General features: G+C 41.4%; 1 protein-coding gene across 1 annotated transcript in view; it reads right to left on the minus strand.

The window, feature by feature from the left end:
* The window catches only part of DPP10 (dipeptidyl peptidase like 10), a 324986-nt gene that overhangs the window by 241448 nt on the left and 57023 nt on the right, over nucleotides 1-26515 (minus strand). Inside the window, exons 2-3 of the mRNA XM_068139088.1 lie at nucleotides 15252-15366; nucleotides 5257-5352 (exon numbers count right to left, since the gene is read on the minus strand). Of these exons, the coding sequence (XP_067995189.1) occupies nucleotides 5257-5352; nucleotides 15252-15366 (211 nt within the window). The remainder of the gene's footprint in view (nucleotides 1-5256; nucleotides 5353-15251; nucleotides 15367-26515) is intronic.

Below are 26515 nucleotides of genomic sequence, written 5' to 3' on the forward strand. Positions count from 1 at the left end.
TGTAAGGAACAGTAACCCTCTGGCCTTCTCCCCATTAGGGAAAGATCTGCTGCAACCCTGATGACAGTCCCACAGCTGCAGAGACACAACATCTAAACAGGCGAGATCCACTCACAAGGACAAGGCTCTGAATATGAAGCACAAAAACCTCTCTGCTTCATGGAAGAAAATTAGTATTTCCCTTGTGATAATGTTTATGGATGAAAAGGGCATCTTTTTTTGCTTTTATTCCTTCTGATAAATGTCTGCAGATAGGAGATGAAATCTGCACTTCCATGCAGAAGAAAGTAAAGGATTTTCCCCACCCTGTTTTTTACAGGAGTATGTTAATTCATGTACAGGTGCAATCCAAATCATTTCATGCTTTATCATTTGCAATCCTACTTACGATGCTGTATAATTTATTTCCATTTGTATTTGCTGTTCACATTAGCACTTTTGTAGCTTTAAGCACCTCACATTATTTATCTCCTACTTTGCATGCATGATTCATGTTTAAGAATAATTTCATTCTCTAACAGGAGAAATGCATAGAAAACCAAACCAAAGAACTACTGCACTTAAACTCAGAACAACAAACAAAAAAATCAACCAAACTAAAGCAATCATCCCCAAAACACCCAAACAAACAAGAAAATGAAACTTCTTCCTAATCCAAGATTGGCCATTGCTTGAGAAGCAACAATTCCTGCATCAAAGGATGCAAAAAGGCACCAGAGGTACCTCCATAACTTTATCCTGAATGACCATCTACAGCTAGGGACCTAGGGAAGTCCTCAACATCAGCATAAATACAGCCCCAAACTCCTTCACTGAGCTCCTTAATGAGAGAATTGAATTATCAGTCCATTTCACAACAACACTGTTTAAATGCTATTAACAAGTTATTTTAACAAATCAGTAGAATGGTATCAATCAAAACTTTGGTTCCCCTTTTTTAGCAGTCTCTGTGAGAAATTTTGCCAGCCTGGGGAGAGTCAATGCATCTTTTCAAATGTTCTGCAGACTTTCCCAAAATACAGTCATCAGACTTGACAAAAAGCAGGTATGTAGTTCACACCACTGCTAGACTTCTATGAAAGAATTTTAGCTAAAAGCCTTCAAAGTCTGGACTGTTATCTAGAATTATTATTTTTTATTTGCTCTTCTGTGTGCTGATTTTCCCTACATGAGGAATCAAAGCCCGACCACCTTCTTTTGCCTTTCAGAAATAAACCCTTCGTGCTGAACCACAGGCAACAAAACAACTCCCCGGCCTGGCTGTCAGCTTCAGGGTTTGCACAGAGAGATTCAGATAAATAATGAAAGCTATATGCAGAGCTGGCAAAAGCTCTACTGTACATACTCCTCTTCCCTTCTGCCCAAGTCCCTGCCAGAACATTAATGCATAATATCACACCCTAAATACCTGAATGTCAAACACAGCTCCAGCTACACCAAAAATGCACTTGTGCCCCATGGCTGCATTCCAGCCCAGCCACTTCTCATCTCATTTGAAGGACAGAAATAAGAAATAAAATTCACTCTTAATATCCATCATAAATTACATGAGTAATAGCAACATATAGAGATGCACAAATCTAATAGAGATGTTTGTCTGATTATTGATTCCAATTCAGTATCAAGTTTCTGGAGTAGAATCTGTCTCTTTTTACTGCTCAGTGATGGACTGATTTCTTGCACTTGACCTATATACACTAGCAAACATCACAACATGCTCAGCTCTGATGGATAAAGTTCATATTTGCCTCACATGAACAGGAAAAGCTTCCTTTAAAAAGTGCTGAATGCTTTAAATCATACTTTCCCCCACAAATTGGCAGAGGTGGTATGGTGGAATCCGTGAGCTGTGCTTTTCAAACCACTTCCATTTTCATCATCCACTTTGTAAAGCAATTTCAACCACCTTCATTCCAAGTTTCCCAGACTCACTTTTTATTTAATTTCTGAAATCAAATGCTCTTCCAGATAACATGGACTGATCTGGCTGATGCCTGTGTATGCTCTCTATCATGGCCTTTTAAATACATTTGAAGTGATCAGAATTGTGTTTGAAGAAGCCAGCTACTATTTTCAAAAACCAGTACCCATCACCCATATTTTTCTTTTTTTCATTGCAAATGCTTACCAAAAAAAAAAATCCCACATTCAAGACATGTGCACTTGCAGCCCAGAAAGCCAATCAGATCCTGGGCTGCATCAGGAGAAGTGTGGCTAGCAGGTCAAGGGAAGTGATTCTCCCCCTCTATTCAGCTCTGGGGAGACCCCACCTGGAGTTCTGGAGCCCCTATTACAAGAGGGATATGGAGGTGCTGGAACGGGTCCAGAGAAGGGCCACGAGGATGATCAGAGGGCTGGAGCACCTCTCCTGTGAGGACAGACTGAAGGAGTTGGGGCTGTTCAGTCTGGAGAAGAGAAGGCTCCGAGGTTACCTTATTGTGGCCTTCCAGTATCTGAAGGGGGCCTACAAGAAAGCTGGGGAGGGACTTCTCAGGATATCAGGTAGTGATAGGACCAGGGGGAATAGAATGAAGCTGGAGGTGGGGAGATTCAGGCTGGAGGTGAGGAGGAAGTTCTTCACCATGAGAGTGGTGAAGCCCTGGAATGGGTTGTCCAGGAAGGTGGTTGATGCCCCGTCCCTGGAGGTGTTTAAGAGCAGGCTGGACGAGGCTTTGGCCAGTCTGATCTAGTGTGGGGTGTCCCTGCCCATGGCAGGGGGGTTGGAACTAGATGATCCTTGTGGTCCCTTCCAACCCTGACTGATACTATGATACATTTCTAAAAAATTACCTTTGAATAAAAACAGAAAGGGAGGAAGAAATCTGAAAGAGACCTGCATAGATACATGCTCAAATTAAATTAAATATTAATATCTTTTGTGACTTTAAAGCCGGCTCAGGATTTTTCCTTTTCTTTGGCAACAGCTGATTATCTCAGATAAAGGACAACATTTCCTCTGTGGCTTTAAACATTTGCATAATTATTAACTTTGGTGGCAAGTACATAAAATTGTGGAGTCAGTTTCAAGCAGAAAAGGAAATGGACTGTAAAAACTTTGGTATGCAGAGCTTTTCTTACTAAAGAGTACACTAGAAACAACTACATGGGGATGAATTTTGTAGTGGAGGAACTTGCAAACAAGGAAGAAATAAGATTGTGTTTGGAAGATAATGCTATTCAGACATCAGTATGGAGTTTCATCAAGCAGCAGCAGTTAAATACTAGACCTTACCTAGGAACATCAGGCTTCATCTAGCACTTGAAATCCTTACATTAGATGTTTTTCTACAAAATATTCTCTAGACCTTATAGAAACTGCTTACAGTGGGAATCACTTTTTCAGTCTCTATTCTCACCCCTCTCAGGAGGTCAAGATGATGAAACTTTCAGATGGATACAAATTATACCATCCCCAGAGGAGCAAAAACCAGTAGTGAGTAGCTACTTATTTTCTGCTAAAATCTTCCTCTGCAGAGTCCAGAAGCACTTACCCTGACAATAACCAAAGTGCCAAATGCTCCCCTCCAGCTCCACAGAAATGAATGCTGAATATTTCATTCTCCATGCATATAATGTCACTATGGCAATACTACCATGCCAGGAAAAAAAATACAATCTTAAATCTTGAAAAGAAAAATAGAAGCAGAAAGCAGAAATGAGACTTCTCACTTCATTTGTTATCTGGGATACTGACTTCATTGACCAAACTGGGAATTTTCCAAAGAAAATGCAATTAAAACCCCAAATCTATACATAACTCTTTTTACCAGGAATATTCAATAATTAGTTATAAACTAATTATCCCCATTGTTTCCTCAGTTCACATGTACATACTAAACCTTGTGTGACAAGGTTTTGGAATAAAGGCTACCGGGGTGGCTTCTGTGAGAAGCTCTGAGAAGCTTCCCTGATGTCTGACAGAGCCAATGCCAGGTATCTCCAAGATGGACCTGCTGCTGGCCAAGGCAAAGATCAACAACCAAAGTGGTAGCACCTCTGGAAAAAGAATGCTTAAGAAGGGGGAAAGATCTCATACCAGGGCAGCTGGGTGCCAAAAGGAGGCTGTGACTCCATGGGATAGCCCCTGCTATAGCAGGCCCCTGGCAGGACTTGTGTAATCATGGAGATAGGAGCCCACACTGGTGCAGGTTTGCTGGCAGGACTTGTGACACAATGGAGGACCCATACTGGAGCAGACAGGACCCACACTGGAGGAGTTCATGAAGAACTGCAACTTGTGTGAAGGACCCATGTTGGAGAAGTTTCTGGGTGACTGTCTCCTGTGGGATGGACTCCATACTGGAGAAGGGAAAGAGTGTGGGGACTCCTCCCCCTGAGGAAGAAGAGTCAGCAGTTGTGACGAGGACTAGGTGCTGCATCTGCTACAGTAGACCCCGTTGGAATGTACACCCACCACCAAGAACCTGGACTGTGCTCATGAGACTTTGCAGGAACCAAGGGTGGTGATATCTTTCTTTTATCTAACTCTCTCCCTCTCTATCTCTCCATCTTCTTTTTCTTCCCATTTTCAATCTGCTCCAGTCCATTACTGAGAGTTTCCACTGGCTCTAACAAACCCATTTGGTATTGGTTCACTTTTATTTACTCCAAGGGAATATTTGAATCTTAATGAGACTTCCCCTGCCATCCAGGGTTGGCACAGGATACCAGGTAGTGACAACAACCCACATGATGCAGAGAAAAGGAGTCCAAAGAGCTGACAAAAAGGATTTGAATTTCTTTCCATTTTTTGCATTAAACCCAAGTGATTCTTTGGCATAGCATTTATAAATCATGTAACAAAGTAGACACTCAATACAATTTGCAGACATCAGAAAATGACTAAGAGCTGTAGAAATATATTGAAATTTTTAAAAACTCCATTCCCAATGGGAGGAGTTAGAACCAAAGTTCAGGTATTAATAGGAATACTCAATTTTCTGAATTGATATTCTTGAGAATCCAGAAACAACATCCAGTTCTTCAAAACAATTCTTCATCACTGCTTCCAACTGAGTCAGTAGCATAAGAAGAAGATTTTAGTGGGTTTCTACCAGAGGAAGCTTTAAAATTAGAAAGGAACTTCAAAAATTAATGAAACAGATATGATTCTCAACTCCAAGGAAAAGTGGGACACTGGCCAATCTCAAGAGTGGGAAATTTTAACTCATTCTTTCTCAGCGACTGGAGAGCGCTATCATCCAGCACTCACAATTATTACCTAGATTTGAATGATGTGAGAGTTTTTACACTTACCATTAATCCATTTGGCTTCTGGATTGTGAGCTGTCAACTCTTTTCTGAAGAGGTCTTCCAAGGACAACCTGGTTTCTGACGAATTTGCGAGTTCGTCTAAAACAGACATAACAAAATCATTTCAGAGAGTCGTTAAAAGCAGTACACTCACTGTAGTCTGTACATCATTGAAATTACAGAAGCAGAATACACAGTTAAAGGTCATGTCAAAAACAGTAACAATACCTTGATTTTATTATTTTTACACTACAAGAAAACATTTCATTTTCCTTCAGTAAACCTTCAGAAACCCCAAACCATTCTATGAATCTATGAAAACAAAATGTCGGTACCTCACAGACAGGATAAGCAAAGAATGTAGTGCTTGGCTATTTATTGCACTGGGGTTACAGTGACAAAACTCCTTCTTCCCACAGCCCTACACCATAGGTTTGTTTATAAACTGATACAAAAATTCCATGACAGCCAAAGGACATAGACTATACTGATCACCTTCTGCAGACAGAAACTACGTAAAATCCTCCTGTAAGTAAATTTGGAACCAATATCACAGAATTACCAGGGTTGGAGGGGATCTCATCTAGCATGGGCAGGGACACCTTCCACTACATCAGGTTGTCCAGAGATATATCAAGCCAGGCCATAACAACATCCAGGGATGGGGCTTCTACCACCTCCCTGGGCAACCTGTTCCAGTGTCTTGCCACCCTTATGGTGCAGAACTTCTCCCTGACGTCTGATCTAAATCTCCCCTCCTCTCGGTTTGAACCATTCCCCCTAGACCTATCACTACATTACAGCCTAAGAATACCTTCACCAGATTTCTTGTAGGCCCCCTTCAGATATTGAAAGGTCACAATAAAGTCTCCTCGGAGCCTCCTCTTCTCCAAACTAAACAACCCCAACTGCCTCAGCCTGTCCTCACAGGAGAGGTGCTCCAGCCCTCTAATCACCTATTCTACAAACTAAAATGTAAAAAAATAGTAATTCTATATGCACATTTTATAGGCTGTTCTTGCTCTCTAGTGATAAAACAACACAGCATTTGGCTAACCACCCTGTGTTTTTCCCAAACATGATAGAATCCAGGAATATTGTGCTTCTGAACATCAGCCAACATTCATTTTCAAAACAACAAGCAAACAAACAAACAAACAGAAGTTGCCAGATCCTAAAACCATCCCCACGCTTCGAAAAGAATAGGAAAAACAATTTTATTGAATTCTACTTCTCTTGTGCTGTAGGTTAAACAAATAGTAAGCAGTAAAAATTCAACAGAGAACTGTCACACTAATGTGACATCAGAGGTATTACTAAAGCAATAATTTTGCTGTCAAAACACAAAGATTCCAATGAATATTCCATCATCAGTAAGTTTGCAGATGACACCAGTGTGGGGACAGGAGTTGATCTGTTAGAGGGTAGGAGAGCTCTGCAGAGGGACCTTGACAGGCTGGACAGATGGGCAGAGTGCAACAGCATGAGATTTAACAGATCTAAGTGCTGGGTTCTACAAAATGGCCACAACAACCCCAGGCAGTGCTACAGGCTGGGGTCAGAGTGGCTGGAGAGCAGCCAGGCAGAGAGGGACCTGGGGGAGCTGGTTGATAATAGGCTGAATACGAGCCAGCAGTGTGCCCAGGTGGCCAAGAAGGCCAATGACATCCTGGCCTGGATCAGGAATAGTGTGGCCAGCAGGAGCAGGGAAGTCATTCTGCCCCTGCACTCAGCACTGGTTAGGCCACACCTTGAGTTTTGTGTCCAGTTCTGGGCTCCTCTGTTTAGGAAAGATGTTGAGTTGCTGGAACATGTCCAGAAAAGGGCAAGAAAGCTGGGGAGGGGTTTGGAGCACAAGCCCTATGAGGAGAGGCTGAGGGAGCTGGGGTTGCTTAGCCTGGAGAGGAGGAGGCTCAGGGAAGACCTTATTTCTATCTACAGCTACCTGAGGGGAGGCACTTGGTGCCATAGTTTAGTTGACTAGATAGTGTTGGATGATAGGTTGGACTCGATGATCTCAAAGATGTTTTCCAACCTGGTTAATTCTATTCTATTCTATTCTATGCACTTCATGTGACTGCTATAGGTTATTTAGGAGAACAGCAGCCGCCAAAAGCTGTATTATACAACACCTGTGTCCTGGCAAAAAAACAAATGCACTATGCACTTCCTAGACAATCAACTAGACAGATGCCCAGCCAGATCTTTTCATCATTTTATCACCATTGGGCAGGTTTGGAATTGATTACTGAAGTATTTCTCTGGTCTTATGAGCTTTTCCTTATCAAACACCACCACTGATATTAGACTCATAGACAAAGAATACCTAGAATCGCAGCAGTCAAGGAACAATCTTGTTATCTTGATGTTGACCCCATTATGTTACCAGCACTTTTTAACAAAGAAATGTGCTTTGTAAATGTCATATCCTGTATTACATTTCAGATGAAAATGTGACCCCTTCACAGTGAATAAAGTCAATCATAGTTTCGTTATTGGTCTTCATTTAGCCAAGTTTCTCAATCAGAAAAGCTGAAAGCTCACTGGAATCAACAACAGTAAGATTGTTTTGCCTTTAAATGTCAGCAGTGCCCACTGTAGTCACTCCAGTCAGTATTAATAAGGTGCACCCTTGCTGTATTGAAGAGAAGCTCCTTTCTAATGCACATCATAAATTTACAATAGACATAAAGCCACCACAGCTGCTCATTCCACAGTGCTGCTGCATTTTGCATGCACCTGCCTCCCAGGTCTCAGCAGGTCTCCAGTAAGCACTTACTCACCATAATCAACTCTTCCTGCACTTGATGTCTTATAAGGATAAGCATGTAGAGTTGTTCAAATCTTCTTTCATAAGACAAACATTCTAACCCTTAAATAAGCTTTTTGCCCTCTTCCTACCGCCCAGGGATCAAAATAGCCTATTTGTTTGGTTTTTTTTTTTCCCTCCAAGTCCAGCATGGGACACAATATTCCACTTGCAGGTTTACTAGAGCTTTAAATCAGAGTAACATTATCTTTCTTGATTTTTACCTAATCCCTCTGTTTACACATCATGGGACCTTGTTAGCTCTTGCTCCTGCCACACGCTGCATTTCTACCTTCAAAGTAAGCACATATTGCTATATATGCATTACGCAGCTCCACAAACACATTTCCTGTCTTCAAAACACTACTTCTAACTTAACAGCATCAAACCTCTATGTCCATTTTCCCCTTTCTCCATAACCTTGCTGACTCCCAACCCTCAACCAGATGTTTTCCATCACCTGTTCTGTTTCAAGGCACCCTGGTCCTGATGCTGTTTGTGATCCCAAAAGGACTCCCCGTCTAACCTTTGAGTTGGTTTCTATTTATTGTGACCCCATACATCCTGCCAGTTTGCCTACTATCAAACAAGCTCACACAAGCTGTTATGTTGCCAAAATTGTCTTACCCAAGACAGTTTAGTTTTCACAAATTTTATTATTGTTATTATTATTATTAATTGCTTTCATAAAAATCACTGAACAATACACTGTGTACAGAGAAGAAAACTACACTGGCTCTGCTCTCTGTCTTCTGTTTAATTCATGTGCCTGCCAAGTAATCTTGGCATAATCTGAATCTGAAAGTAACTTTTTTAATTGCTACTTGCATTTGCAAACTGGAACAGATTGGCATCTTCAAGCAACTTTACTATATGGTTGAAAAGTGTGGGTTTTTTTCTGATGTTAAGTCACTGCCAAAGCAGAGCTTGACTTGTGATCCTTGTAATTTGCTTTCCCCCCTGTCAATATCTCATATAGTATAATTATTTTTTTAAAAAATGCTAATTTGACATCAAAAGACTCTAAAACAGTAATTTATGTTTTCAAAATGCCTAATTTGTATGGAGCAAGATAATTACACATCAAGTGAACTCCAAAAACACTCTACTGGACTAATCATAGAATGGGTTGGTTCGGAAGGGATTTTAAAGATCATCCAGTTCCAATCCCTTTGGGGGGAGAGGCATTCCCTGGACAGGGACACCTTCCAGCAGACCAGGTTGCTCAAAGCCCCATTCTGCCTGACCTTAAACACTTCCAGGAAGGGGGCATCCACAACTTCTCTGGGCAGCCTCACAGTAGAAAATGTCTTCCTTGCATCTAATTTAAATCTAGTCACTTTCAGGTTAAAGCCATTACCCCTTGTCCGATCACTACACGCCCTTGTAAAAGTTCCTCTCCATCTTTCTTGTAGGTCTCCTTTAAGTACTAGAAGTTCTACCTGGAGTCTTCTCCAGGCTAAAGAACCCCAACTCTCTTAGCCTGTCCTTATAGCAGAGGTGCTCCAGCTCTCTGATCATTTTTGTGGCCCTTCTTTGGACTCCTTCCAACAGGTCCATGTTCCTCTTAAGGTGAGGGCCCCAGAGCTGAACATAGCATCCTTTCTTGAGTACAAGCACAAATTAGTATTTCATAAGACACTTTATTTTTAAAACTGTCTTTTTCCACTTTATGTTTATTACCCAATAGCCTACTATCACTTTTCCATTTCCATTTAAAATTTTACTCAGTTATTCCTTGAAGGAATCCTATTTCTAATGTCACATAATCACAGAATTAGCCAGTTTGGAAAAGACCTCTGAGGTCGCCAAGTCCAACCCATCACCCAACACCATCTAATCAACTAAAACATGGCACTAAGTTCCTCATCCAGTTTTATTTTAAACACTTCCAGGGACGGTGACTCCAGCACCTCCCCAGGCAGCCCATTCCAATGGCCAATCACTTTTTCTATGAAGAATTTCTTTCTACCAGCCAAGCTAAACCTCCCCTGACACAGCTTGAGACTGTGTCTTCTTGTTCTGGTGCTGGAGAAGAGACCAACCCCCACCTGGCTACAACCTCCCTTCAGGGAGGTGTAGAGAGCAAGAAGGTCTGCCCTGAGCCTCCTCTTCTCCAGCCTAAGCAGCCCCAGCTCCCTCAGCCTCTCCTCACAGGGCTTGTGCTCCGAACCCCTCACCAGCTTTGTTGCCCTTCTCTGGACATGTTCCAGGAACTCAACAGCTTTCCTAAACTGAAGGGCCCAGAACTGGACACAGTACTCAAGGTGTGGCCTAACCAGTGCTCAGTACAGGGGTAGAATGACCTCCCTGCTGAGTGTTTATGCGAAATGATAAACATGTTACTAAACTAGAGGACTGCAAAAGCAGAAATTAACAGCCTTGTTACTTTTCCTGAGTTTATTAGATACTATTTTTGCAGTTTAAAATAGTCTAAACACTTAATAAAATTTACCTTGTAACTTAGCAAATAAAACTAAGCATGATGTGTTGTAGTTTCTTATTAAAGCAAATTCCTCACTGACTTTTCTATGGGTAAATAATTTTTAACACTAGACTTGACAATAAAGGCTTGATGTTAAGTACCATCTGGCAAGGGTAAAAACATCACTAGTAAACTGTATGCAAGCTAATAGATATATCAATAACTGGGAATTAGTATAGGTCTTACTGCATTTGCATGAAAAGCAAAAAACCAACTTGCTGTAAAGTAGTCAGATGTCAAAACTCGTTTGCCAATTTACAGTAGCTACAGGCATGAAAATACAGCATGAACAGAAGCCTGCATCTTCTAGTAATGAATCTCCACTTGTTTTCTATTCATTCAAGAGCATCACGAGAGACAGTGTGGAGGGGTCAGGCCCAACACCGTTCTAAATAGAGGATTCCTCTGTTGGTTATAATCCAAACGGACTCTCCTCCTAAAGCTTGATTTTTCTCAAAAAAAAGCATTTTGTGACAGTTTGGCTGACCTAAATGTTCCCTAGAGGAATTTTTCTGCAAAGCTGCATTATTTGTTTTCCCGTCAAGAGACAGCAAAGCAAACTCTGAGTTTGCTTTGAGTCTATGATTAGAGTTACACGCCACTTTGCTCAACAGTAATTACCATAGATCAGCATGCATGGTTTAAAAGCTAACATCAAAACCTCAGTAAAGAAATCCCACACAAAGCATTTGAGTCTGCCACAACTTCAGAAACGGTAAGTTAACATGAAAGTAGAAGTACTGTCAGTCGCAAAATGGAAAGCAGCCTTAAGTGTTGGGGCAAAACAGCTGTACAAGGGTGGCAATGCCTGTACAAGTCAGGCTGTTTGTAGGTGATTTTCTGTATAAAAGCCTTCAGCTGCCAGCACTTCCAATTGAGCATTTCTAAGTTTTGAAATGTAGATCAACAGTGGCCAGTCAGGTAGGTCTTCAGATAATTCCTATGATGTGGAACACACTGTCACGGTGCAAAGCACAAAAACATGCTGAATTAAAGGCAGGAGTAAGGTGCTGATCCCAGAAAAATCTACCTATGAATATTTCAGTATGTGCAATATGTGATTAAGGTTTGTAAACATCAAACAGAATAACAGATTAACAGAAAGTTACCTGTGCTGTGTTTATACTGTGTTTATACAAATCAAATGATGGCATCTCATTAACACCTACTTCTGACCCTGCACTGGCCATTAATTCCCAAGCTAAAGAAAGTTATAAGATTATTCTCAAGCTGCTTTCTTCTTTTCTTCTCTCTTAAATAATTCTCCACTAATCATCTCCAAATATTACACAAATGTCACTAGATTTATAATTAAACTGCCCCAGAGAACAGACAGACTTCAATTGTGAACCTCCCAAGTTTTTCCACACTCCAGTCCCTCACTTTAACAAGACTAACCTCATTCTTTTGTAACTTCATTCATTATTATTGTACTTACCTAATTGTGAAGAAAACTAGCAGAGAAACTTGCCTGCAAGCCTCCTACTCCAGGCTACAGAAAAGTGTAGCAATTTGTACTTATTCAGCTGTGGTTTTTTACTCAGGTTCTTAGTCCATACAGGTGCATAAAGAATTGTTGAGCCCCAACAAGAGGTTACTGTACTGGGAGTCCGTTCAGGCTCTACCACTGATCTCTTACATTACTGAGTGGTCTTTGTTGAGAAAATGAATATATTTATAATGTTTCTGAGTACTAGCACAGATGAAAAGCAGTATCAGAGGAACCAAAAATATTATTAATATTGTTGGTACAAGCACAGCCATAATTGCAACACAGATACTTCATACTTTAACAAAAGCTATTAGTAGGTCAAAATACATTTCTTATTTCAACACTGTTCCTGCTCAGTGCTATATATTCAAGCTGTATCCAAGGTGACCTAGTTGTGGCCTTCCAGTATCTGAAGGGGGCCTACAAGAAGGCTGAGGGGGACTTCTCGGGATATCAGGTAGTGATAGGACTAGAGGGAATGGAATGAAGCTGGAGGTGGGGAGATTCAGGCTGGATGTGAGGAGGAGGTTCTTCACCATGAGAGTGGTGAAGCCCTGGAATGGGTTGTCCAGGGAAGTGGTTGAGGGCCTGTCCCTGGAGGTGTTTAAGACCAGGCTGGACGAGACTCTGGCCAGCCTGATGTAGTGTAGGGTTATCCCTGCCCATGGCAGGGGGGTGGAACTAGATGATCCTTGTGGTCCCTTCCAACCCTGACTGATACTATGATAATAAGATATTGGTAACACCTCAGGATTGAGCAACTTGCAATAGCCAGACCTGTGAAAGTTTCCAAGTTTTCCCTTATCTCAAATGCCAGACATGTCAAAGTAATCTTACCTATCTTCAAGACCAGACAACTGCAGCTACAGTGCTTAATGCCCACCAGCAAAGTGACAGATTACCAGAATATTTTCTTCCCAAAACATATGAATTCATCATAAAAGTGAAGGGGGAACAGCACTAATTGGGATCAAACCAGGAAAAGTAACTGTCCTACAATGTACCTCCAAAGCTTTCCTTGGTAAGCACTTCAAACCTGCAAGAAACCCCAGTTTTACAGACCTAGATCATTCTGGGAAAAAGGTTTTATTTATAGCAAATTCTACAAAGTCTCTATGGCGATATCTTAGACAGAACCAGTTTTCCCTTGCTTGACTTGAAATGAAATGTAGGTCCCAGCTTACACCAAGTTTTCAGGCAAGCTCTGGATTTTGAAACAGCCTCAGAGACATCATAATTCACTCGTCTTTACCATATTAAAAAAAACCCATATATATAAAAATTAACATTTCCCCAGGTTGCCTATTCTTTTTCCCACTAGTGCCTTCAAAGACTTCCATTTCCATTTTTGCATCATTAATAATTCTATATAGACATAAGAGCCAGAACTGATGTTTGTTATTGTGAATTCCAGATAAAACACTTCTGAGATTTTACAAGCTTTAAAGAAAAAAGAAGTTACATCTTCTTGAAAGGAAACAGATTTCTGTCTTAAAGTGTACCAATATATCCCACATTTTGTCTTCAACAACTGTTTTTTATTAGTCCCTGAATAAACTGAGACAGTAACCTTTGGTTTTATGTTTCTTAAAATGTTCTAAGTGGAAATAAGTAAACATTCCTCCTCTTTTTCCTATTTTGTTTTTTATCATTCCTTGGACAACACCATGCATATGTAGCAGATATTTCTACAAAATAGAGGAAGCAGAGAATCCATAGTTATTATCATAGAATCAGTCAGAGTTGGAAGGGACCACAAGGATCATCTAGTTCCAACCCCACTGCCATGGGCAGAGACACCCCACACTAGATCAGGCTGCCCAGAGCCTCATCCAGCCTGGGCTTAAACACCTCCAGGGATGGGGCCTCAACCACCTCCCTGGACAACCCATTCCAGGGCTTCACCACTCTCATAGGGAAGAACTTCCTCCTCACATCCAGCCTGAATCTCCTCACCTCCAGCTTCATTCCATTCCCCCTAGTCCTATCACTACCTGATATCCTGAGAAGTCCCTCCCCAGCCTTCTTGTAGGCCCCCTTCAGATACTGGAATGCCACAATAAGGTCACCTCAAGCCTTATTTTCTCCAGACTGACCAGCCCCAACTCCTTCAGTCTGTCCTCATAGGAGAGGTGCTCCAGCCCTCTGATCATCCTCGTGGCCATTCTCTCCAGCACGTCCATATCCTTCTTGTAATAGGGGCTCCAGAACCGGATGCAGTATTCCTATATAGTCTTTCCAGATGTCCTGTTCCCTCTGACAAGCAAAACTTTTTGATCCCATTCTATTCAGTCTCACCATTCTCCTTCCAAGCAGCAGCAGCCTGCTACTGTATTTGCCCATGAACAGTTCTACCCAACTTCCCTTGATGATTCATCCAGTCTGGAACCACAATTTAACTAAAACACTTCATTAATATTTTTGTTTACATAAACTGAGCACTTGCATGCCAGAATAGCTGTAGACCAGTATTTCCCATCCTGACATGACATCCTGATCAAAGATTTCACATATCTTTAAAACTGACAAAAAGAATTCAAAGATATGTTTTAATATACAACCTCTGCAGTGTTTCCTTCTCTTATGTTCCTACACATTTAAATGGTTGCTGTCCCATCAGCAAAAAGAAAACATTTTGAAAGATAACTCAGATCAAATTAGAACTAACAACAAAAGTTAATAATTATTTTATATGTCCCATTGCCTTTTTTTTTCTTCTTACTTGCTCTCCTCTCCTTTTTGTTGCTTTTTTTTTTTTTTTTTGCAAATAAACTCTTAATTTCTCCTGTCTTTGTTTCTGAGAGGAGGAAAAGGGAAGAAGCGTGTGCATACATGTATGAAAGGGACATCCTTCTGGTTCAATGAGAAGTTTCCTCCTCAGTATTAGTTTTCCATGACATATAGCTTTCTCTCAGCTTATCTGAGAGTTGGAAATTACATCAAAGTCTTAAAGTCAACTCAAACCTGCTGAGGCTAATGAGGATTGCTGGTAGCTGTCTCAAGGCTGACACAAGGACCTACTGCCAAAGCCAAATGCTTCTGCTCCATAAGGTCTCTAGTATATGTCAAGTCTGTAGATAGGCACCGAATTTATAGTAGCCAAGAGTTAAAAATACATAAAGGCATAAGATACTTTAACATTTGTATGCCACTTTAATAACTGCATTATGAATCATACACCTTCATTAAGATAAAATAAAGAAGTAGGTTACCTGGGGTTAAAAGAATGACAGACATTGTGATGAGTGAACAAACAACTAGAATCACCAGCAGCGCAATAGCAATTCCCTTCCAGTTCCTCTGCGGAGGGCTGTTACTTCCAAGTTCCTACAGGAATGGAAAAAGATAAAAGGAAAAGACCATGTTTCATAATCATATATTTCTAGGAAGATCAGTGATAGGAAAATTGCACAGGGGATACTCATAATGACAGCACGGGAGGTGATCATGGTCCCTCCACCCTCAATAGCAGACAGTCATCCAAAGGTGTGTAACTCACATGGGTTTTTTAAATAGTTTCATAGTTTCATTCAGGGTTGGAAGGGACCACAAGGATCATCTAGTTCCAACCCCCCTGCCATGGGCAGGGACACCCCACACTAGATCAGGCTGGCCAGAGCCTCATCCAGCCTGCTCTTAAACACCTCCAGGGACGGGGCCTCGACCACCTCCCTGGACAACCCATTCCAGGGTTTCACCACTCTCATGGTGAAGAACCTCCTCCTCACATCTAGCCTGAATCTCCCCACCTCTAGCTTCATTCCATTCTCCCTAGTCCTGTCACTACCTGAGATCCTGAGAAGTCCTTCCCCAGCCTTCCTGTAGGCCCCCTTCAGATACTGGAAGGCCACAATTAGGTCACCTGGGAGCCTTCTCTTCTGCAGACTGAACAGCCCCAACTCCTTCAGTCTGTCCTCACAGGAGAGGTGCTCCAGCCCTCTGATCATCCTCGTGGCCCTTCTCTGGACACGCTCCAGCACCTCCACGTCCCTCTTGTAATAGGGGCTCCAGAACTGGACACAGTACTCCAGGTGGGGTCTCACCAGGGCTGAGTAGAGGGGGAGGATCACCTCCCTCGACCTGCTAGCCACACTTCTCCTGATGCAGCCCAGGATCTGATTGGCTTTGCGGGCTGCAAGTGCACATTGAGAGCTCATGTTGAGCTTTTTGTCCACCAGCACCCTCAAGTCTCTCTCCTCAGGGCTGCTTTCCAGCCAGTCACTGCCCAGCCTGGATTTGTGCCTGGGATTGCCTCCACACAGATGCAGGACCCTGCACTTGCTCTTATTGAACTTCATGAGGTTGGCCTGTGCCCACCTCTCCAGCCTGTCAAGGTCCCTCTGGATGGCCTCCCTTCCCTCCAGCGTGTCTGCTGCACCACACAGCTTGGTGTCATCAGCAAACTTGCTGAGGGTGCACTCAATGCCACTGTCCATGTCCCCCACAAAGATGTTGAACAAGACAGGTCCCAGGACTGATCCCTGAGGGACTCCACTTGTCACTGGCCTCCACTGGGACATGGAGCCATTGACAGCCACTCTTTGGGTGCGGCCTTCAAGCCAGTTCCTTATCCATCTAGTGGTCCACCCATCAAACCCATGTGTCACCAGCCTGGATATCAGGATGTGGTGTGGGACAGTGTCGAAGGCTTTGCTCAGGTCCAGATAAACGACATCAGTTGCTTGCCCCTCATCTATTAATTTTGTCACCTGCTCATAGAAGGCCACCAGGTTGGTCAGGCAGGATTTGCCCTTGGCAAAGCCATGCTGACTGTTCCCAATCACCTCTTCACTATTCTTTTGAGCGAGTAGTGACTCCAGGAGGATCTGCTCCATGATCTTTCCAGGCACAGAGGTGAGACTGACTGGCCTGTAGTTCCCTGGTTCCTCCTTCTTGCCCTTTTTGAAGATGGGGGCAATGTTTCCCCTTTTCCAGTCTGTGGGGACTTCACCAGATTGCCATGACTTTTGAAATATAATAGAGAGGGGTTCAGCAACCTCATCTGCCAAAATAGATGTCTCTTCTTAAAACAAACAAAAATATGCAATTGTATCCCCTATGAGACAATCAAATGAGCTTATACAAGCTGTCCAAAATATGGCTGTTGCTACAATGCACCGAACATAAACTTCAGGACAATATTATCTTGTAGTTTATAAGATAATTAGAGAAATAAAACGTTGCAATTTACTGTAATTTCACCTAATGTGGTATGGACCATAAACATTTAAATACACATCCCTTTAAAGGTACTTTATTAAACTTACTTGTAATGGAAAACATCCTAAAAAATGCCTGAGGCATGCCAAGTACTCCATCTGAAGCCACACAGCTCTTCTTTCTTACACAGTAGTTCAACTGCAAACTGTTCCCCCATTACTCATAAAAAACCAACAGTAGGTTGTAACAAATGTTAAGGCTTCTGTAACTACTAGTATACTTACACCTAATTCTCTGTGCTTGCATACTTGACTTCTATTAACTCAAACAAGATGACATATAGGTTTGTCAGTAGTAGCAATGCATTGGTTGTGTTCATGGGACAGTCTGAGACCAAATAACATACATCTAACAACAGAATGACAAACTACAACTGCTTCATCCAGCCTCTACTTTCTCCCACAGGAAACATTTTTTTTTTCTCTCCCTACAGCTAGCAGGCATAAATATTTATTCACCACAATTACCCAGACTTTTACTATCTTAAAATTAAATTGCTAGAGTAAGACTCTCAGTGAAGAGAAACCTGGGTGGGGCTTCTCAGGTCTCACTTCAGCCTGCTTTCAAAGTTGAGTTATGTTACTTGAGACCTTCACAGTCTGCACATGCTTCCACTAAACTCCAAATAAATACCAGATGAGGTAAAAAATGCCCTTGAGAACAACATCACATAAAAGCCTCTCCCCCTTCTTGAGACCTGCTGTAATAAGGTGCTTCAAGCAGAGCCCAGCAAGGCCACCTCTCCACTGAGGACATAGGGAGCAACTGCCACAAAAGATGAGATATCACTTGGAGTCTCTCTTACTTGATCTGCAATCCTGCGTTTGCTAACCTTGCCCCTTTCTGACAGGCAAAAGGGCAGAGGGATGGGGGAAACTGACACCTCAGTCATCTTGTTCTATGACAACACTCTTGTGACTTCTCAGCTGTTGCAGACCACCTCAGCAATATACACTACCCAGAAAAACACCTCTAATGGTTAATTTCAACTTGTAAAAGATATTCTCTATCCAGGAAACCAAGAGGAGTTCCATCAAAAAATCTCTAAAAAAACCCATAGAGATTCTCAGTCTGAGAATCCCTCTCAAACTGTGTGACCTTCCTGGGACTCACCACGCAGGGGAAGCCTGACTGTCATGACTATATTTTAATCTTGCTTATTACCAATTATCAGAGCAACTTCCTCGCTAGACTTTAAGATGATTGCATGACAGCTTCACAAGCTCTTGTGATGACCCCGAGGTTACGAGGATTGCATAGTGCAGTCCTTTCTAGACAGCCCTATCCACAGTGACATTGCAAGAATCCCTTGGCCTTTTCATACAAATACAAAACTTCCATGTCCTGCATGTAAACTCAGATCCAAGCTATTATCCTCCCTTAAGTAAGAATTATTTTAGTGTCAATAACACAGTTTAGAAAATATAAACTTCTTCAATGAGATGTAACAGAGTCCAATTCTAACTGAAGAACTAGCACTTTGTACAAACAAGTGGAGGTGAGAAAGCAGTAGTTACCTCCAGAGAACCCTGAAATTCTATTCCAAAGGACTAAGTCAAAACAACAGTCTGGACAACTTGATGAATGAAGCAAAACCTCTAAGAAAATGTACCAAATCCTCTTTATTCAGAAAGTTCTTCTCTAAAGGCATGGCTATTGTTCTGCTTCTAAAAATAAAGCTCAAATTTAAATGCTTCTGCAAACATTTGGAAGAAAAATAGCAAAAGGATAAATCTAGTAGCAAGCATAGAAAGCTTAATGGTAATCACAGTGAGAAAGGGGGCCTTCCAGCTAGTTGAAAATCCTAGAGAAAGGCCTAAAAAGACTTATCTCTAAGAATAAAGTACTTGGGTTTATGATTTTGATAAAATTCATTAGTTGTTTCAATTTATTTTTAAACTGGTGAGGGGTTTGGAGCACAAGCCCTATGAGGTGAGGCTGAGGGAGCTGGGGTTGCTTAGCCTGGAGAAGAGGAGACTCAGGGGAGACCTTCTTGCTATCTACAGCTACCTGAAGAGAGGTTGTAGACAGGTGGGGGATGGTCTCTTCTCCCAGGCAACCAGCACCAGAACAAGAGGACACAGTCTCAAGCTGCACCAGGGGAGGTTTAGTCTGGATGTTAGGAAGAAGTTCTATACAGAAAGAGTAATTGCCCATTGGAATGGGCTGCCTGGGGAGGTGGTGGAGTCACCATCAGTGGAGGTGCTTAGGAAGAGACTTGATGGGGTGCTTGGTGCCATGGTTTAGTTGATTAGATGGTGCTGAGTGATAGGTTGGACTCGATGATCTCAAAGGTCTCTTCCAACCTGGTTAATTCTATTCTATTCTATTCTATTCTATTCTGTAAGAAGTTATTAAAAGGTCATGACAATGTTTTAATATTGAGAAGCAACATTCTGATAAGACTTTGTGAAGTAAATATACACTAACAAAAAAGGTCTGATAAAATATTAGAAAAATTACCAGAAGGTGAATTCATGGTACAACCAGTTTCAAGGATACCTGCAACCAACCTTCTTGATGTTAGCTATACAGAAAGAAAGAAAAAAAAAATAAAAGAAAACCCTACATATTTTAAATAGAGTTAGCTCAAATAATAACATATTTTTAGCCTTGTGTTGCTCTTCAAAATAGCATAAGGCAGCTAAATAGATGTTTAGACCATGTATCACTGGCAAGACAGAAGCTGTCTTTTTTGAGTATGACTACAAATTGAGGCATTCAAGAGGAAACATCATAGAGAGCTTTACAATGAGAAGCTTTTGGTATCGTAGTTTCCCCATAACAAACTGCTAACTGGTATGCAACAATAATGAACATGCAGATAGAGATTTAAGGATAGAATAGAATAGAATAGAATAGAATAGAATAGAGCAGATTGGAAGAGATCTTCAAAACCATCATGTCCACCCTATCATCCAACACCATCTAATCAACTAATCTAATCCCTAAAAAGGCTCTTGTATTAATGTGGCTTGAAGAAACACCAACTTTTGAATATTTTTGCTTAATATAACACTATCTATAGTACTGTTATAGATTTTACAATCTAAATCTAATGAATCAGAAAATGGCTGCTCAAAGCACCATACACTGCAGGTTTTCTCATTATTTAAAGTACCTTTTTCACAAGCCATTTAATTGTGTTGTTGCCAAAACCAATCCTCAGGTAATATATATCCCTGAATGCAGTTTGTGATTGAGTAATTTTTTTCTTCAAAGACAAAAAAAAATCATCATCCTGCATACACACAAAAAATGTACACCAGTGTTATAATCCCTAATGCTTTCGATCTACTCCAGCCAAAGGCTAAAGAACACCCTTTACCATGAGCTTTAAATCACTACCATCAAAGAATCCAACATATGTAACTGAAAGATTCTAGCCTAAGAACTTTCTGCTCTGTGATTGTCTCCATTTAATCTCTATTGAAAAGACCCCTAAAAGAAAAGGAGCTCTGGCTGTCAGAGTAGTTTTACAAAAAACAGGTATTACGTGTCATTATAGAGGATGCAAAGAGTGTAATTAAGCGATCACACCACAATTTTGCAAGGGTAGCTAAAAGAAAGGCTAAACCAACAACCTGCAGAGATCAGACATGAGAGGCTGAGACTCTCGAAGGACAGCATGCGTCATTCCAACCTGTCAGCATCCCTTCATGCTAAATCCCATCACTGCCAAACAAGATATTTCAGAGGGAAATGCTGAAAAACTATATCCAGGAAATAGAAATCAAATACTCTGATGCTCTCTCCTTTGCTATGCTGATTTCTATATATAAACTCCCTCTGCAAACACAATTTACTGACTGATGATGAACTGATTCACTACAAGCAGGAAAATCTTTTAGGCACTAGCAGGACATAGCCTTGAATTTCACAGTCTACGGCATGTAACCTCATCTGGCAGCTCTGAGGAGTTGTTCTCTATTTTTGAACAATATACAGAATTTGACATGGATATTTCATCTTAAAAATAAAAAACTATAGTATTGCCTTCATAACAGCTCTTACCCCTGAATGCAACAAAACATAACCCAAGCTCCTATTGCAGGAGAAACAACATGAAAGTAAATTTCCATTACATTTATTTCACATAGAAGTATTTTTTAACCCTTGACAGAGGGACCTAAATGCTTATAATTTAAGAATGCTGTTTCCTTTTAGGTAGTATTGGGGATATTGATTTGTGAAGAAGAATCACTTAAATTAGTAGATGTACTGCTGTAAAACAAAAACAAACGCAAACCTCTCCAATATTACCATATATTTATCTGAATAAACTTCCAATCTTGCTTGAAAGCAACACAATCAGAAATCACAGCTTCCTTCCTAAAGCTTATCAAGTTGCACAGATTTAATGTTAATCAGCAAAGATAAAAAGCCATTAAGGCATCCTGTTTCTAAGCAAAGGTGTACAACTAAGGAGACAATAAAAGGTCAGAAACAGCTTCTGTAATATGCTGCATTAATAAGTAAAGGTAGTTTATTTTTGATTAATAGCATTTTCCTGCTTTCTTGGAAAACTTTATATAAACCACAAGATAATTTCTATCATGGAAATAATGACAGAAGCAGTGGGAGACTGCCTGGTACAAGCAGGCACACTGAAGAGCACTGCCCAAAGCCTGGAGACTAAAGAGTGCCTCTGCAAGGCTTTCCCAGAAGAGGCAGGTTAGTTCAAATGCTGCATCCCCTCTGGGAGAAGAAATGAAAAACAAACTTTAAGAGACAAGCTAACCCTGAGAGCTGGCGTTTAACTGAACTGCTTTTTCTCACAGGACTACCTGTCCATGCTGAAACTGACCTAGCTGATAAATGGTGTGATGAGCCAAACAGAGAAAACAGGCACTTGTCTACAAAAATTATGAATTCTACCAGTTTTAATTGTGTGGAGCTGCATACAGCTCAAAGTGAAAGATGAGACTCTGCCAATGTTTCTGCAGCCTAGAATGAACTTTATTTACCTGACATTCTCAGTGGTACAAGTGTGCAGATGCGCACTGGTGTTTACCTCTAGACTCTCTAGACCTAGACCTCTAGGTATTTGAAACAGAAACCCCATCAGCACAGCACTGCAGTGGTGCCTTTGTGGTTGGCTGGTTTTGTGCTGAGGCACTAAGGGCAGATGAAGACCTACAAGAAAGGTGGGAAGGGACTTTTTACAAAGGCTTGTAGTGATAGGACAAAAGGGAATGGATTGAAGCTTGAAGAGGGTAGATTAGACTGGATAGTAGGAAGAAATTCTTTGCAGTAAAGGTGGTGAAATGCCAGAACAGGTTTCCTGGGACAGTCATGGGGTCCCCTCCCTGGAACTATTCAAGACCAGGCTGGATAAGGCCTTGAGCAGTCTGGTTTAGTGGATGGTGTCCCTGACCCCAGCATGGGGATTGGATCTAAATGATATTTAAGGTCCCTTCCAACCCAAACCATTCTATGAATCTTAGTTTTACAGGGGCCACAGGCTGGAGTAGTTTCTTCCAGCACAGCACCTTCTGAAGCCTTGAATGATCTTCATTCTTTATTGTTTCTTTTTTTTTCCCTTCCTTTTTTTTTAAATTCTCAGACTGTTTCTACACTGTCACCAGAAACAAACAAGACAAGATGAGAATTTCAAGGACAAAGTGCATTGGAGTAGGAAAAGCAAACGTAATTTGCTTTGCAGTAGGAATGAGAATGTCTCACTGTAGCATAGATGTAATCACAATATCATTTAATGACTCCTCCAGCATCTACTTCATTAAATTCTACCATTTGCATTCCCCAAACATAAAAAAAGGGGAAAAAAAAAGGTGATAACCATAAAAGACAAACTGTTTCACATTGTATCTCAGGTGTTTTATAAGACAGATGCAGGACACTTTTAATAGAAAGACTACAGTCTTTACTGAGTTCTTCATATAGCTGGTCCTGCAACTGATGTTAACTACTACCTGCCTTGATTTTACAGCACACTATTTGCAGGAAAATTACCACAGCAAGCATTTAGAATGATGAAATGATTGCATGCATTCCCTTCCAGCTGTTTTTGCCTAATCCCATGGCCTAGATGGCAAGAGACTAAGAGACAGATCCACAAAGTGGCACAGGACAGCTATAATCCATTTGCATAAGTACCTATCATCTTCATCCCTCATGCTCCCTTTACAATTCACTGTGTCAGAAAATCCCACAGCTCCAGTTCTTTCCTGACTCATTATGGTCATACAATTACTTTCCCCAGTCAATACCTTTATTCATCAAAACATTGGTGCTTCTGTTCAGAGTCACTGTAAAATGCCACTTTCACAGGAACTCATGACTGTCAGCTCTGTGGGTAATGGGCATTTTAAAGAGAGCAGCCTGTTAGCAATTACCCTGCTTAGAACAGGTGCAGGATTTGGATATGGGAACAATCTGTCTTCATATTTTTATTTCATTGGGCCGTGCTGGTAAGAGAAACCTTTCCTTTTGTAGAGCCAAACTGAACAAAAGCCCAGCCCAATCTAAAAACCACTCAGCAAAAACAAACTGAAAGAATAAATGTGCATGTGTAAGCCATTCTGACAGGTGTTAATCACCCACACTGGTTAGGTATTTTCTTAAATTGTCAGAACATTTTGTGCTTTTTTTTTCAGCCTTCATAATTCCTTTTTTATTTTTCCCCAAGCAGAAAGATGTGTGGTTTTTTTTCCCCCTGGACCTGCAAGTGACCAATCATGAGCTGAATGTTGGCAATTTTTCTTATTTTGGAAAGGTTCTGTCAATGCCCTTAGTTCTGACTACTCACCAAAGAGATCAGAAGCATTTATGGAATTTATTTCATGTGTTATGGCTAGCATTAAGAATGCATTTCACATCTTCCAACTCATTTTGCAGTGTACCTTACAACATTTACTCAAAGACAATGAGTTAGCTATTACACTAGACAAACAAGTAAAAGCCCACCTTCTAAAGCATCCCATCAAAATCTCTGATCAAGGTCTAATCGTTGCAGATGAACATAAATTTTTGGTCATTACTTATACATGCAATAAATACAAAGCAAGCAGGAAATGTGGTTAGCACAACCAAACACATGTGAGTGGCACGTGCCCAAGTTAAAATTTGTGGCCATATACTTTTTTCTGACACAGTAGGACGCATATTTGCAGCATAGGAAAGCAAGGGAGGGGAAAGCTAACTGTCACAGTGCACAATATTAAATAAAAACATAAACGTTGGTCATGGAAAATACTGCCATAAGGACAGTGGAGTGGCAGAAGCAGAGGAAGACATGGATAAAATAACGATGAATGACAAAACTGAGGTCATGGTGGAGAGACAAGCTTGAGCAGGCAATGGAATTCCTTTAGCTTTCGGAGCTGACTTGAATGTTACACACTTCCACGAGGAGGTATAATGCTGCATAGAGTTGTTGCAGATTCAGAGGCAGCTTACACTGAGGGTGTTAGCCCTTCCCATCCTGTGTTCACAGTCTTTTACAGTTTGTTTCTAAAAATGTTTCAGAAGTAAAAATACTGTGGTTTTTTTCTAGTCCAGCAGAAATATTTGGAGAAGGAGAACAAGTGTTCTGGCAAGATGTGAGAGTAAGTATCTTGAGATTGAGAAGTAACTATCACAGTATCACCAAGGTTGGAAGAGATCTCAAAGATCATCGAGTCCAACCTGTCACCACAGACCTCATGACTAGACCATGGCACCAAGTGCCACGTCCAATCCCCTCTTGAACACCTCGAGGGATGGTGACTCCACCACCTCCCTGGGCAGCACATTCCAATGACGAATGACTCTCTCAGTGAAGAACTTTCTCCTCACCTCAAGCCTAATCTTCCCCTGGTGCAGCTTAAGACTGTGTCCCCTTGTTCTGGTGCTGGTTGCTAGAGAGAAGAGACCAATCCCTTCCTGGCTACAACCACCTTTCAGGTAGTTGTAGAGCACAGTGAGGTCACCCGTGAGCCTCCTCTTCTCCAGGCTAAACAATCCCAGCTCCCTCAGCCTCTCATAGGGCTTGTGCTCAAGGCCTCTCACTAGCCTTGTTGACCTTCTCTGGACACAGTAAGCTATGTACTGTGTACACAAAAGCTACAGATGTCCACCTACAGGGATTTTTGCAAATGCCTAAGTGGAACAGCTACCAAATAGGTGCATTATTAAAAACATCTATTTGCAATACTCATCCAACTTCCCCTGTAAATCTCACCTCCAGACAGTGGGGCATCAGGAGGAGTCTCACACCTCTCTGAGGGTGTGAAGCTCACTGTTAGTCTTGATGTGTCTTCAGGTTATGTTCCCTGGGTCGTCACCAGACCAAGGCTCCAATTTTCACACTATGCTCCACACAAGTCTCATCTTGAAGCTAATGACATTTTTGTCTGAATATGAGAAGCTACCTCTGTATCTTGAAAACTGCTTCAAGATTACACAGCAATGAAACAATTGCTTCATTTCCAGTGAGCCTATCAGTATCTAGAGAAAATCAACAATTCATTTGCCATAACTAAAGAAAATTTTGTATGTATTTTCCTAAAGCAAGTAATTCCATAGACAGAAAAAGATAGCAAAGCAGCAGGCACAAACATGATTTGATGCAGGTTACTGTGATGTAAAGGCATAAGTCTGTACAAGTGAAGTGACACAATCATTTATGGCCCAAAAGGTATTTTCACACATTTCTATTGATCCAAACTTTAATGAAATGTCACAAGATACTAAGATATTTCTTCCATTCCTATGATGTTGAAGAAAAATCCCCCAATCAAGTGAAATACAAAGATGAATACAGGCAACACTGCCCCTGTACACTGCACTGCTTAGGCCAAACCTTGAGTACTGTGTCCAGTTCTGGGGCCCTCAATATAGGAAAGATATTGATTTGCTGGAATGTGTCCAGAGAAGGGCAACTAAGCTGGGGAGGGTTTTGGAGCACAAGCCCTGTGAGGAGAGGCTGAGGGAGATGGGGTTGCTTAGCCTGGAGAAGAGGAGACTCAGGGGAGACCTTCTTGCTCTCTACAACTACCTGAAGGGAGGTTGTAGACAGGTAGGAGTTGGTCTCTTCTCCCAGGCAGCCAGCACCAGAACAACAGGACACAGTCTCAAGCTGCACCAGGGGAAGTTTAGACTGGATGTTAGGAAGAAATTCTTCATAGAGAGTGATTGGCCATTGGAATGGGCTGCCCAGGGAGGCGGTGGAGTCACCATCATTGGAGGTGTTTAGAAGGAGACTTGATGGGGTGCTTGGTGCATGATTTAGTTGATTAGATGTCGCTGGATGATG

This window comes from Melanerpes formicivorus, unplaced genomic scaffold (genome assembly GCF_026170545.1).
Source record: "Melanerpes formicivorus ecotype bairdi unplaced genomic scaffold, bMelFor1.0.p_v2 SCAF_5, whole genome shotgun sequence".
Classification (NCBI taxonomy): Eukaryota; Metazoa; Chordata; class Aves; order Piciformes; family Picidae; genus Melanerpes; species Melanerpes formicivorus.